Source organism: Triticum urartu, unplaced genomic scaffold (genome assembly GCF_003073215.2).
Source record: "Triticum urartu cultivar G1812 unplaced genomic scaffold, Tu2.1 TuUngrouped_contig_10345, whole genome shotgun sequence".
Taxonomy (NCBI): domain Eukaryota; kingdom Viridiplantae; phylum Streptophyta; class Magnoliopsida; order Poales; family Poaceae; genus Triticum; species Triticum urartu.
The window spans coordinates 7,501-20,575 of record NW_024111202.1 but is presented as its reverse complement, the minus strand read 5'-3'; the positions used below and the strand labels follow the sequence as shown (position 1 = coordinate 20,575).

The 13,075-nt window shown below is 39.0% G+C and overlaps 2 protein-coding genes and 1 long non-coding RNA gene across 4 annotated transcripts in view; 1 reads left to right on the top strand and 2 right to left on the bottom strand.

The window, feature by feature from the left end:
* Positions 1-1,047: 1,047 nt before the first annotated feature.
* Positions 1,048-4,395, top strand: LOC125526511 (pre-rRNA-processing protein TSR1 homolog). The gene is made up of 7 exons (XM_048691187.1): positions 1,048-1,199; positions 1,298-1,557; positions 2,015-2,101; positions 2,262-2,489; positions 3,708-3,786; positions 3,866-3,929; positions 4,016-4,395. The coding sequence occupies exons 1-7, from the start codon at positions 1,071-1,073 to the stop codon at positions 4,126-4,128; spliced, it is 960 nt and encodes a 319-aa protein (XP_048547144.1). The 5' UTR covers positions 1,048-1,070; the 3' UTR covers positions 4,129-4,395.
* Positions 4,396-5,525: 1,130 nt separating this feature from the next.
* Positions 5,526-8,267, bottom strand: LOC125526512. 2 transcript variants are annotated; one of them, XM_048691189.1, is made up of 5 exons: positions 8,115-8,267; positions 7,136-7,176; positions 6,876-7,033; positions 6,595-6,799; positions 5,526-6,522 (listed from the first exon to the last, which is right to left on the bottom strand). In XM_048691189.1, exons 1-5 carry the CDS (start codon positions 8,153-8,155, stop codon positions 6,347-6,349), a joined length of 621 nt encoding a protein of 206 aa, XP_048547146.1. In that variant the 5' UTR covers positions 8,156-8,267; the 3' UTR covers positions 5,526-6,346. The 2 variants fall into 2 exon arrangements, with proteins under 2 accessions (XP_048547146.1, XP_048547145.1); XM_048691188.1 differs by having other exon boundaries at positions 5,531-6,522; positions 6,876-7,176.
* Positions 8,268-12,424: 4,157 nt separating this feature from the next.
* LOC125526510 overlaps positions 12,425-13,075 on the bottom strand; it is a 1,163-nt gene continuing 512 nt past the window's right edge. Inside the window, exons 1-2 of the long non-coding RNA XR_007291737.1 lie at positions 12,927-13,075; positions 12,425-12,827 (exon numbers count right to left, since the gene is read on the bottom strand). The exon at positions 12,927-13,075 is cut by the window's right edge and continues 512 nt beyond it. This is a non-coding gene — a long non-coding RNA (uncharacterized LOC125526510). The remainder of the gene's footprint in view (positions 12,828-12,926) is intronic.

Here is a 13,075-nt window from a genome sequence, read left to right as displayed (position 1 = left end):
CCCCCAAAAAAAATACTGGCCCAGAAAAGGTACAAAAGGTTTCTAAGTTTCAATCAAGTGATGAATATTTACTCATGACGACATAACTGATTCTTGATCTTGCCAATTCATGAAGTATTGTGTTCTCCAGTAGGAAAAAAGAAGGAATTAGTCAGATTAGGTGAAGACTGGTCATAACTCATAATAACCTGACAAAACTCGGTTTTGGAGAACCCAGATTGTAATAGTCTTTATTCTTGAGATCTTTTTGAGGACACTACATGTTTCAAAAGCATATTCTATGCTATTTTGCAATATGGAGAGTTGGTGTTGTCAGAAATTAATCTTTGGTATGACAGATGACAGCATGAATTAGGAAGCTAATTTTATTTCCTTTTATCACCCTATTATTGGCGTGTTATTAATTATTAATTTTGAAGAGCTATGGTTGCTTTGGGTTTCTTATGTGAAGGAACATAAGAGTAAATTCCCTATAACCATAACTTTTGGGCCAATGTTAACGCACACAGCCACTATTTAAATTTCATTGCCGTGATCCTCAAGCTACTACCACCAATGAACCCGTGTGCCACCCTGTTCATGGACCTACACCGCTTACTCGTGGCCCTCAAACCGCGACGATGATAGCTGTGCCAACTGCCACCACTATCGACACTTGCTAGTGTGCTGACATGTGGGATGGAAGAGGGTTCTATCTGTCATATCCCATTGTATTTAATTTAGGTGGCAGAACTGGGTTTCTTGACCCATTGCCCCAAAAGTTATCATTATATGAAGCTAAGTTAAATGGTTATGCGTGTCCATTGGCCCAACAGTTGTGTCTATGGAAATTACTTGAAGATAAAAATGGGCCATTAAAATATTGTGGATAAAGAACCTGGGCTTGGAACTGCCAAGACCAAGATTCTTGTTAGAATCATTGTGTCAATGTACTAACTCCTTGGAGGGGTCACCCAGGAATCAACTTAAGTCTCTAGTCTTATTAATTGTTCCAGTTGATTCCTGTTTGGTTGACTTCTAGCTCCAGGTTTGTTACTATCCCTATACACTATGTGATTCCTAAATATGACATGCATATCTTATATAATGTTTCAGAATTTCCTGATGAGGTGGAGACACCCTTAGATGTCCCGGCAAGAAAACGTTTCGCAAAATACAGAGGTCTAAAATCATTTAGGACATCATCCTGGGATCCTAAGGTGCGTATGATTTTGCTATTACTGCCTAGTGCAAATTTAATATAAACTTTATGTATGTCAGGTGACGTGGTTGTTTCTCCCCATTTTATTGACCTCAGGAATCTTTGCCACCTGAATATGCAAGAATATTTGCATTCGATAAGTTTACACGAACACAAAAGCACGTGCTTGCTAAAAGGGCTGAGCTAGATGAAGAAAGCTCAAAGGATTGTGCCCGAATAGGATCATATGTTATGCTTCACGTGAAAAATGTTCCTACAGATGTTGCCTCCAAACTTTGTCATCCATCAAGAAGATTACCTGTGGTTGTTTCTGGTCTTCTTCAACATGAGTCGAAAATTTCAGTTCTTCATTTCAGGTATTCATTTTTTCATCTACTTGACAAACTCACGTGGTCCAATTTTCTTTAAGTATGCATATACTAAGTTGTGTATTAATTTTTATTGATGGATCCTGTTAGTGCGTGCTTATATGAATATTGGCATGCTGTGCATGTGAACAGGCTGTAACATAGTTTCATTCAAAGCACTCATTGACGATTCAATATAATTTGGATGTTTGGTTAGTGTAAGTTCGGGAGTAATTGTGTTATTCCTCAGGATTCCCTTGGCTACTAAAGTGGTCTTGTGTAGGACGTTCATACTAACTTGACAATAGTAAGCCAGTATACCTCCACTAGCTTTGTGTTGACTGTTGTCTTATTGTACACATTATGTGCATTATCTTGGGTTTCCAAACTTGTATTTGTTTGCTGGATACATAATGCTAGAATGCCCCTGCACTGAGCTTTAATTGGCACTTGCTATTTATTGCAGCATAAAAAAGCATGACTCCTATGAAGCTCCTATCAGAAGTAAGGAACCTCTTATTTTCAATGTTGGATTCCGGCAGTTTACGGCAAGGTAATGAAAGTTCAGCCATACCATTGAGAATAATATACTCCCTCTGACAATTAGTATGGATCGGAGGGAGTAGATTTTTTTTTCATTTTTTGTATAGGTATATGCCGTTGCACTGTATAACCAGAGAAGTATCTTACTGATTGTTTTGACCCTTCTCTAGGCCACTATTTTCATCTGACAACATCAATTGCAATAAGCATAAGATGGAGAGATTTTTACATCATGGGCGATTTTCTATTGCTTCCGTCTATGCTCCAATTTCCTTTCCACCCGTTCCTCTGATTGTTTTGAAGAACATAGATGGGCAACAACCTGTCATTGCTGCAGTAGGTACACTGAAAAGTGTGGATCCTGACCAGATTATTCTCAAAAAAATTGTTTTGACTGGGTAAGTTTTGGTAGCATATTTTACAAGGCAAATATGCCTGCAACTTGTACATTGTTTTCCTACCATATTATGTACTTGTGTCCACACAGTTTCATTTGTAGAACTGATTATTGAATGTTATATTTCTGTATTTTTAGAATTAATTATATGTAGTTGCATTCATACAAAATTTGGTTCCCATCATAGTCACGGTGCCCCAGTTGGCTCCAAGTCCCTCCCCTCTATTAGAGGGTGGAGGGCTGATGTAGGCTTGAACCAGGAGGTATCTTTCAGTTTTTCTCCTATGATGAAGGCCTTTTAAGTGGACCTAGTTTCTTTCGAAGTCAAAATATTGGGCGATTGGTTTCTGAAACTACTCTTATCTATACCATTAGTGCTATATGTAGAAGGGGATTCATCTATGGAGAAATGGGAACATATCTTGCAATTTTGTTTGGTTGGAGGATAGAATAATAGAGCTAAACCAACTGTTACAGTAGGTTCTACGCGGACCTGAAGTAGGTGCATTTGTACTTAATTTTACTGAGATACTAATACTATGCTTTATAGAAGAATAAACAAACACATTCTTTGAGGAAAAATATAGAATACTATTTTTTTAGTTGACCAAAAAATGATCAGAAACTGGCTGGTTAGCGCCCTAGCCTAGCTCGGCAATTCTTCAAAGTTCCTCGCTCGGTAATTCTTCAAAGTTCATGTTCTTTAGAATGTTCAAAAGGGGATATATCAGATGATGCGGGCTGCTTAATCTGTCTAGGGTTGCAATCTTGTATTTTTTGTTGTTTCAACCTGAACTGAACAATTGCAATCTGCCCATCTTGGAATTTTTCTTGGGATGCTCAGGATGAAATTGACATAGATTGATCATATGAAAACGTTCTCAGTTGATGCATACACTTAACTCAGGATAGGAAGAAGGGAAATTGAAATGTAATCAATAAAAATTAAAGCCAAAATAACAAGTTGTAGATGGGAGAGCACAGATTCAAATGGTTTTGGCTGAAACTGTTTTCTTGTCCCAACACATTATGTGAGAAAAAAAAGTATTCAGCCTTGGAATTTTTCTTGGAAGTTGTTCTTCCTGGTCATATTTTGAATACATGCACCGCTGATGCTTCCACTTGATCTACTGTGATATGCGTAAAGTATTTCACCCCTTGAATGGTTCTTGTTTTGGTTTCATCTAATCAATGCTGTCCTATTTGACAACTTGTGCAGGTATCCCCAGAGAGTCTCGAAACTCAAAGCAATGGTGCGGTACATGTTCCACCACCCAGAAGACGTCAGATGGTTCAAGGTGAGTGTTTCGGTGTTGTATCGATATATCCCATCACTTTGTCTTCACTGCTAGTAACACACACCATTGTTTTTTGCAGCCTGTCGAGCTGTGGACGAAACATGGCAAACGCGGCCGGATCAAGGAGACTGTCGGCACTCACGGTATGTTTGACTGATCCCGCAGCCGATGTATTGGTGCAGTTCGATCTGGTTTTCTGTGTCTGAACCCTTTCTATTCTTGCCCCCAGGTTCCATGAAGTGCATATTCAACAGCAGCGTCCAGCAGCATGATACCGTGTGCATGAGTTTGTTCAAACGAGCTTTCCCCAAATGGCCAGAACAGTTCTATCTTCAGATATAAGAATACTCGTATACTTTGCATACCGGCTATAAAGGGTGCGAACGAGCTTCTGGCTCTCGGTGGATTGTATCCCGTAGCCCATGGAAGTGGAGTGGTGGCGCGTGCTTGTTTGATGCAGCTCATATAGGTCTTGTACCAAGATGGAGGGAGATGCAGCTTTGCTGTGTGTTGTATTGCCTTGACTGTTTTGTCTGTTTATGTTACCAACATGGCTGGATTTTGGGCATACTGATAATACCTCTCAATTTAGTGTGTTGTTTTCTTGCACCAGCCATCTGCTTGTGTGTGATGCATAGCTCTTTCTGAATTTAATATTGGTTCGCAGTTATGCAGAGAATGGCTTTGTAGCACAGTGTTTTGTTTCGATGTAAGATAAGTTACGGAGGTTCAGATTTTCCATTGGAAGAAACGGTTGTGCTCAGCCGCTCAGGGAACAACCTTGGAACATTTCTCTTGGACAGAAATAACCTTAAACAACGTAGTATACGATCGTTCATCTGCTTCCTTTTGTTCCAATAAGATTGCAATTGTGTGGCTGGCGTTTTGTATCCGAGTGCAGACTGCTTGAGTTGTACTCCCTCCGGGTATCTAGACAAATCTAAGACAATAATTTTGTCTAGATACGGGTATCTAGACAAATCTAAAACAATAATTTTGTCTAGATACGGGTATCTAGACAAATCTAAGACAAGAATTTTAGAACGGAGGGAGTATTAAGTCTTTGCAGAGATTACACTATAGACCACATACGAATGTATATAGATACATTTTAGAGTATAGATTAGTGAAATCTCTCCAAAGACTTGTACTCCCTCCGTCCGAAAATACTTGTCATCAAAATGGACAGAAAAAGATGTCTTTAGAACTAAAATACATCTAGATACATTCCATTTTATTTATTTTGATGACAAGTATTTCCGGATGAAGGGAGTACTATTTAGGAATCGGAGGAAGTATGTTGCACATGTTTGGCGCCTTTGGCACTTCCATCCACGTTTGTCACCACTTGAGGTCCCATTCTCATATCAACTAGCAATTTGAGAATGACAGACATTGCTGCTAGTTGATCTGTCCCATTCTCATATCAACTAGCACTTGTATCCGAGTGCAGACTGTACTTGATTTTTATGTTAGGTTGCAAAGGTTTGGCGCCTTTGGTGATAATATGGCTGCTTGGATCTGGAGAAGATTAGCTTTGCGACACTTTGGAACCTACATTGTCATTGTCAAATCAACTAGAATTCTGACTTCAAAATCAATAGATCAAGAGGAGATGAGCATAGAATAAAGGACGAGGAGGAAGGTGAAAGTGGCATCCGGCCCAACGCCTCACAGCCTCCAAATATGGAATGACCTTTTTGGCCAAAATCATCATATCGGCGATTATTATGTCAAAATCTATGTACTTCGCCTTGAATTAGCTTTTGTCGCACAGCGAACTGTAGCTGATTTTGTCTGAAGCCCAAACAAACAGGGCCCAATTCAGCTTGGAGCATCGAACCGCATGCATAGAGGAGCATCGCGAAGGGGATATGTAAGGCGGCGGAGTTGATCGACCCTGGGACGGGCCAGTGGGATGTGGCGCAGGTGAATGATATTCTCTGGCCGATGGAGCTGCAAGCCCCCTCCGTCATAATTTTGAAGATGGTCGGGTGTACAAGATGACAAGCGCGGTATACTCATCCATTACCAGCTTGAGTATACCCACCACAACCAGGACCTCAAGTGGTGAACGTGGATGGAAGTGCCCCAGCGATGAGAATGGGACAGCAATTGCTCCTGCCATATGTCACTGCAGGAGCGGAATGTCAAAACAGAACAAATTTAGAACTACTAGCAAATAAAAACCTGCAATTAACCAACTGTGAAAGCAGGAAATTAAGCAGAGTAAACCAGTAAGTAGAATCAAAGCAAATAGCAGTGTGACATTTGAACCGGCAGCACATAATAGCACCTCCCATGCCCCACCCAGCCTCTCTAAATAAAACTCCCCCAAAAATAGATCCCAGCCAGCCATGGATGCTGCTGCTGGAGCTAGGGGTAAACTCTGACAAACCATTGCTGCGCTGCTACTCGACATTTTTTCAGATGGAGTACTATCTACTAGTACATTTTACATTGGCATTCTCATATCAACTAGCAATTTGACTTGATTCAGTGGATCAAGAGCATACAAGAGCCAAATTTAACTTATACTGTAGAATAAAGGACAAGGCCATCAGCTCATATCCTCATCAGAGGATTCACTCCCTCCCGTTGTTGCATCGAATTCATCAGAGTCACTGTCCTGATAATAGAAGGGAAACTGTATATCTTCCCTGCCCATATCGTATATCCCTTCTAATGGGTGCCTCAATTCACCCATTCCGTGGTTCTCACATGCATAACATTCACCTGCCAAAGTAAATCACAAAGTTAGAATCTTTTTAGGTCCACTACAAGTCATAAGGTGAAAATTTTGCATACCATATTGATCTTGCTCCAAAGGATAACAGACATAGCGTTTTATCATGCATATCAATTTGACCTGAGCGAAGTACATAGCCGATGTCCAATCAGCTGAGCCAGGCTTCTTTGTCTTGACAGTAAAGTTGAAGTGATAAAACGTCTTCAAATAATGCTCCACATGGAAACATTGATGGACAAGCTCGTCAAATTCATAATCAAGTCCCTAAGATGAAACAAGTGTTAGTCATACTTCTCCACAGTGCCAACAATAAAAATGATTTAGAGCAGAAATGGAGAACCTTAAGTTCATCTTTGCTCTCAATGTATCTTCTGAAAGCCACCATCGCCTCCTCGCTCAGCCATCGTTTCGCATTTGCAGCAGCTTCTTCCTTTTTAGAAGCATAAGTATGTTGCCCTCGCGCTTCAACTGATTGTGTTTGTTTTTCAGCTTGTTTATCTGCATATCGTGTATTAGCTTGATAGTCAAGTGGCCAATATCCTCGTGCTTGGAATAGTTGAGCTCGTTCTTGATCTTGTTTTCTTGCAAATTCTATACTACCTTGAAAATCGAGTGGATACAATCTTCCAAGTTTATGCTTCCTAGATATAAAAATATCAGAATGCGGTCAGCAAAACATGGTTAATAATGTAATCTACACATGTACCAAATACAAGGGGCAGGATGCAATACACTGATTCGCAACTAAATTGAACTTGCAGTAATAAACTATAAGCACTCTTTACTTGGATACAGGAAAAAGTTCATGTAATACACCTTGCTTTATTCACAAATGAACCTCTGATTATAGTATTCGTGTATGGGTATAATACTAAAACCAGGTTCTAGAAGTACAGATGATGTGGGGTTCACTATGCATAGCAACTGAGCTAATCTGCATTATGACCTACGAAAGACAGATCGCATAGCTTCAATAAAAGGTATTGTGTTGGCGTAAAGAAACATATCAACACAGTGTTTTCTGAAAATCAGTATCCATCATATGAGATTATGAATCGACTGTTTCAGCATGCATCACCATCCGTGCTTTAGTCAATTTCTATTGTGACTAAATTGGAGGCTTGGAAGTCCTTATGAAGAAAAAACAGTTATCAAATAACAATCTTCAATGTACGAGGAATCAGTGATTATTTCTATGTCCTGTGATTAGTCAGCGGATAATCCATGATTCAGTTTAGGTGGAGGTTGAGATTCAGAAGAAACAACCCAGGCACACACCTGGGCGGCAGGCCACAGCCAACTGGTTGTGGTTGACAACCGGATCCTGGATAAACTACAACCAAAGTATCAAAATAAACACCTAGTAACAGACTGCCTCACCGCCAACAATAGGTTTCAACACAAAAGAGAGAGAGAGACACCCAAAGAGCGCGTCCCTGAGACTGGGCTGGGATTGTAGCGAAATTAAACTTGAGGCTTGGGCGTACTATCTCACTGTTGATTGAGCCAGTTCACAAACTACAGTAGTATAGATAGAAGAAAATAAACGGGCAGGGAGGTGAAGGGGAGGAAATCTCACCGAGTTCCAGTTTCACTCCAAGAGGATCCGTCGCTGGCCATCGCGAGGAGGGCGGAGTACAACCTAGAAAACAAGTTTGGGTCTCTCCCTCAATTTAGGCGATGAACACTTTTTGTTTTGATTTCTATAGGGAACAGGAGGCCTCCAATTCCACGCTTTAATGCCCGGAAGACCGAAACAGACCGAAATCACTAATTGAGTACTCGTTGCTTGCAAAGAACACTTCGCTTTCCCAGGTTGCGACAAGTGACGTACATGCAGCGCGTCACTTGTCACAACCTGAAAGTTTTCACTTTTTTCGTAGATTCGTTTATTCAAAACGTTTTATCTTTTAAACCGTGCGTCTAAATTTCGAACTGTTTTCATCATTGGATTCCTCGTGTCAAGATCTTTAAAACTAGATCCCATGTTGATAGGTTTTGATGAATTTTTTTCATGAAAAAAACCGGGCAAAAAAGCCGAACCGGGAGCACGGTTTTTTTCCTTTCCGAAAGAGACACGCCCGTGCCTCTCGTGAATTCACACCCGTGCCTCTTTGTGGAAGCAAAATCGTGACTCTCATGAAAGGAAAAAAATACAGAAAACGCGTATTTTTTCCCTTTTTAAGAGGCACGGCCGTGACTCTCACGAAAGCACAACCGTGCCTCTCGCGGAAGCAAAACCATGACTCTCGTGAAAGAAAAAAAAACAGAAAACACGTTTTTTTTCGTTTCCGAAAGGCACGGCCGTGACTCTCACGAAAGCACAACCGTGCCTCTCGCGGAAGCAAAACCGTGACTCTCGCAAAAGAAAAAGAAAACAGAAAACGCGTTTTGTTTTTTCCTTTTCGAGAGGCACGGCCGTGATTCCCGCGAAAGTACAACCGTACCTCTCGCGGAAGCAAAACCATGACTCTCGTGAAAGAAAAAAAAACAGAAAACACGTTTTTTTTCGTTTCCGAAAGGCACGGCCGTGACTCTCACTAAAGCGCAACCGTGCCTCTTTGCGAAAAAAAACCGTGACTATCGTGGAAGAAAAAAAGGAAAACATGTTTTTCGTGCAAAAAAAAAATTTCGAATTTTTTTTATCGAAAAGCTAAGGAAGACCGGGAGAAAACCAAAACGTCGAAAAAACCCAAGAAAAAAACCGCTTAAAAAGCCGAAAACACGTGCAGAAAAATTAAAAAACAAAATCCGAAGGGAACGTCTAGAGCGCGACACGTGGCAAATGGTTGAGAGCGCGTCAAATGGCGCCGATCGTTACGAGTCTTCTGAAAGAGCGCTCGTTAACTAGTTGCTCCCGAAACAGAGGAGGAAACAGAGAACTCCTCCCAGCGCCCATCATGGGCCGGCCCAACAAGAGGTCAGCGCTAGCACGGGGACGCGCCGGTTTTTCTGGTTCGCTGGTCGCTATGACTGGTCCACTGTTGACCGGTGGCTTTTGTAGAAAAATACTATTTAAAAAAAGGATTCAGAAAAATCATGAATTCGAAAAAAATTCATGAGTTCAAAAAAAATTAGAAGGATCTGCAAAAATTCACAAATTCGGAAGTTCAAGAAATTGAAAAAGTTCACAATTTTGAAAAATATTTCACGAATTTGAAAAAAAGTCCCCAAATTTTAGAAAATGGATTTCAAAAAAGTGCATTCACTTTGAAAAAATATTTTGAAAATCAATTGCGGATTTCTAAAAACTCATTGATTTTGAAAAAAATATGCATGGATATGAAAAAAAATCATGGATTTGGAAAATGTTCTTCGATTTTGAAAAGAAAATTCATGAATTTGGAAAAAATGGATTTTGAAAGAAAAACTTAAATTTAGAAAAACTTTGTGGGTTTGAATTTATTCATGCATGAAAAAAGTTTTTTGATTCAGAAAATAATCATAAATTTGAATAAACTTCACATGTTTTGAAAAAATAGGTTCACGAATTTTACGAAAGTTCTCAAACTTGAAAAAAGTATGCGCATTTAGAAAAGGAAAAAAACAAAAAAACTGTCTAGAAAACAAAAAAATATGAAAAAAAAACCAACCAGAAGCTTCACAAAACAAGCAACAATCACTCCTGAGAAAAAAACGAAACAGGCTCGCTGCGGCCGAAGAAGGAAAAAAAACTAAGATGGGTCAAGCCCAAATGAAGGAGGGGGTGTGCGGTCCGGTCATGGACTTTGAAGAAAAAAAACTAAGATCGGTCGCTAGTTTTGTCAGCTGTTTTTTCTTTCCGATTTCTTTTTGTTGTTGGTCTGCAATGTGAAGCAGTGATGAGCTTTTGATTAGAGACAATTTCCTTAGTATGGATGCTGATAGAATTTTGAGTATCCCTTTGAGCTCGAATATGACCGATGATTTCATTGCATGGAAGTACACAAAATCATACACCTTTTCTGTGTGGTCGGCATATTATGTTGAATGGAAACATCAGTATGGAGCACAAAGGAGGAAACACAATGGTCCTAGTACATTTGGAAGCATGCTACATTGGTACTAGCACCTAAGCAAGGAAACATGATGGTCATACAACATGTATGAGCATGCAAATTTGTCCTATCTACCATGAACACCATGCAGGTAAATAAAAACTTGCAGTTCACCAACCATGATAGCAAGAATTTAAAGCAGAGTAAACCAGTCACATCAAAGCAAATACGAGAGTGACACTAGAACCGACAGCGCATAATACCAGTGTGACAAACCATTGCTGCGCTGCTACGCGACATTTTTCAGATGCTGCTGGAGCTAGGAATACGTTATGCATTGGCATTCTCAAATCAACTATCAATTTGACTTGAATCAATAGTTCAAGAGCATACATGAGCTTTCCCGCAAAATAGAGAGCATAAAAGATCTACAGCTAACTCACAGTACTAGAATAAAGGACAAGGCCATCATCAACTCATATCCTCATCAGATGATTCACCCCCTCCCGTTGTTGGATCGAATTCATCAGTCACTGTCCTCATAAAAGGGAATTGTGTATCTTCCCTGCCCATATCGTACACCCCTTCTAATGGGTGCCTCAAGACACCCATCCCTTGGTTCTCACATGCATAAATAGCGAGAATTAGGATTCTTGATCCCTCTCAATCTCTCTTTCAATTCGAGGATCCAGAGAGGTGTTTTCATAGTCATCTCCGAATATTTGCCATCTCGGAATATTTTCGATTTCATTTTTCTATGATATGTCTTTCTATATGAAAATTGGTTATTTACGATGTACGATGATCCCTGTTAAGCATCCATGGCTGAATGGTTAAAGCACCCAACTCATAATTGGTAAATTTGCGGGTTCAATTCCTGCTGGATGCACACGAACGGGAACATTCCATAAGTCTATTGGAACTGGCTCTCTATCCATGACTATAATATCCTTAATGTCTATAAGTGGAGTCCTCTTTTATGCAGGTTTCCACTTTAAGCAATGATTTTAGAATCCGATTCAATAGAAAATGAGAAAATATGCAAACAAAATAGAAGAAACAAATGTATATATATAGGATATTATATTATATATTCCTAGGTTAGATTCATTATCTAATCCGATATATGGATATGGAATTCCCTTCTATGTAGTTCGGACAATTCACATTATCATTTCAATTTGTATGGTAAAACTTCGTTTAAAACGATGTGGTAGAAAGCAACGTGCGACTTGAAGGACATGATCGATTGTGGATTTTGCTATCCATCATTTTCCATAGTAATGAAAATGCTCTTGGCTCGACATAGCCTGTTCTATTCGTTCCGAACCAAATTTGCGCTGGGTTTAAGTAACATAGTACACGATGGAGCTCGAGAGGACAGAATTTTTTTTATCAAGGGAAAGAATCTAGGGTTAGTGAAAACTAATAAATTAGGCCAACTTTGTCAGTCTATCCTTAATATAGAAATAAATCGAAAGGTTAAAATAAGAAGAAAGTCCAATAAAAGTATATCAGAATCAATCCCTCTTATTAGATTTCTATAGAAGAGATAAATGCTTTATCGAAGGAAATAAGAAAAAAGGGTATGTTGCTACTCTTTTGAAAGAAAAAAATAGGAATTCCCGAAGTAATGTCTAAACCCAAGGATTTCACAAATCAAAGATAAAGGATTCCAGAACAAGTAAACACAATTTTCAATTGTCTCAACAACAGAGTTGGATTAGAATAAGGAATAAAAGTCAATTCGTTCGAAATGAGACAAAGAAAAGAGTTTAAAGACGACTCAAAAATTTTGGAAGGATTTTGCCTTCGAAGTTTGTCAGGCAAAATTAGCCCACTTGAGTCATGAGTATAAATGAAATTTGTTTTTTCTGTAAGGAAATTAATGCACGTCATAGTCTAATTTCTATTATTATCGACAGAAATTCGAATCATTTTCTCGAGCCGTATGAGGAGAAAACCTCATATACGTTTCTAGGGGGGGGCGTTGTTTATCTACATCTATCCCAATAAGCTGTCTATCGAATCGTTGCAATTGATGTTCGATCTCGAAGAGAAGGAAGAGATCTTCAAAAAGTAGGTTTTTATGATCCGATAAAGAATCAAACTTGTTTAAATGTTCCAGCTATTCTCTATTTCCTTGAAAAGGGTGCTCAACCAACAAGAACTGTTTATGATATTTTAAGGAAGGCAGAATTCTTTAAAGAAAAAGAAAGAACTTTGAGTTAATTGAAGAACTAAATGAATCAAAAAATAGGATAGGAGAAGATTATTAGTATTCCTAGTTGTCTAATTATTTAGACACAATTTACCTCTTTTTAAAAGGGTTTTCCATGAGATGGTAAATGAAAACGATTAGTCCCACACGAGGTTTGGGAATAAATTGCAATTTTTACTTCAATTTTTTTTACCTCTTTTTTAATCCTATTTGGATTTATATTATATCGTGCCAATCCAACATAAGCCCCTATTTTATTTACTTTTTCTATCTAATTTGTTTTCTTACCATTGTATTTCCATTGACAAAGGTCTATTGAACAAATAGAATTTGTAGATAGAT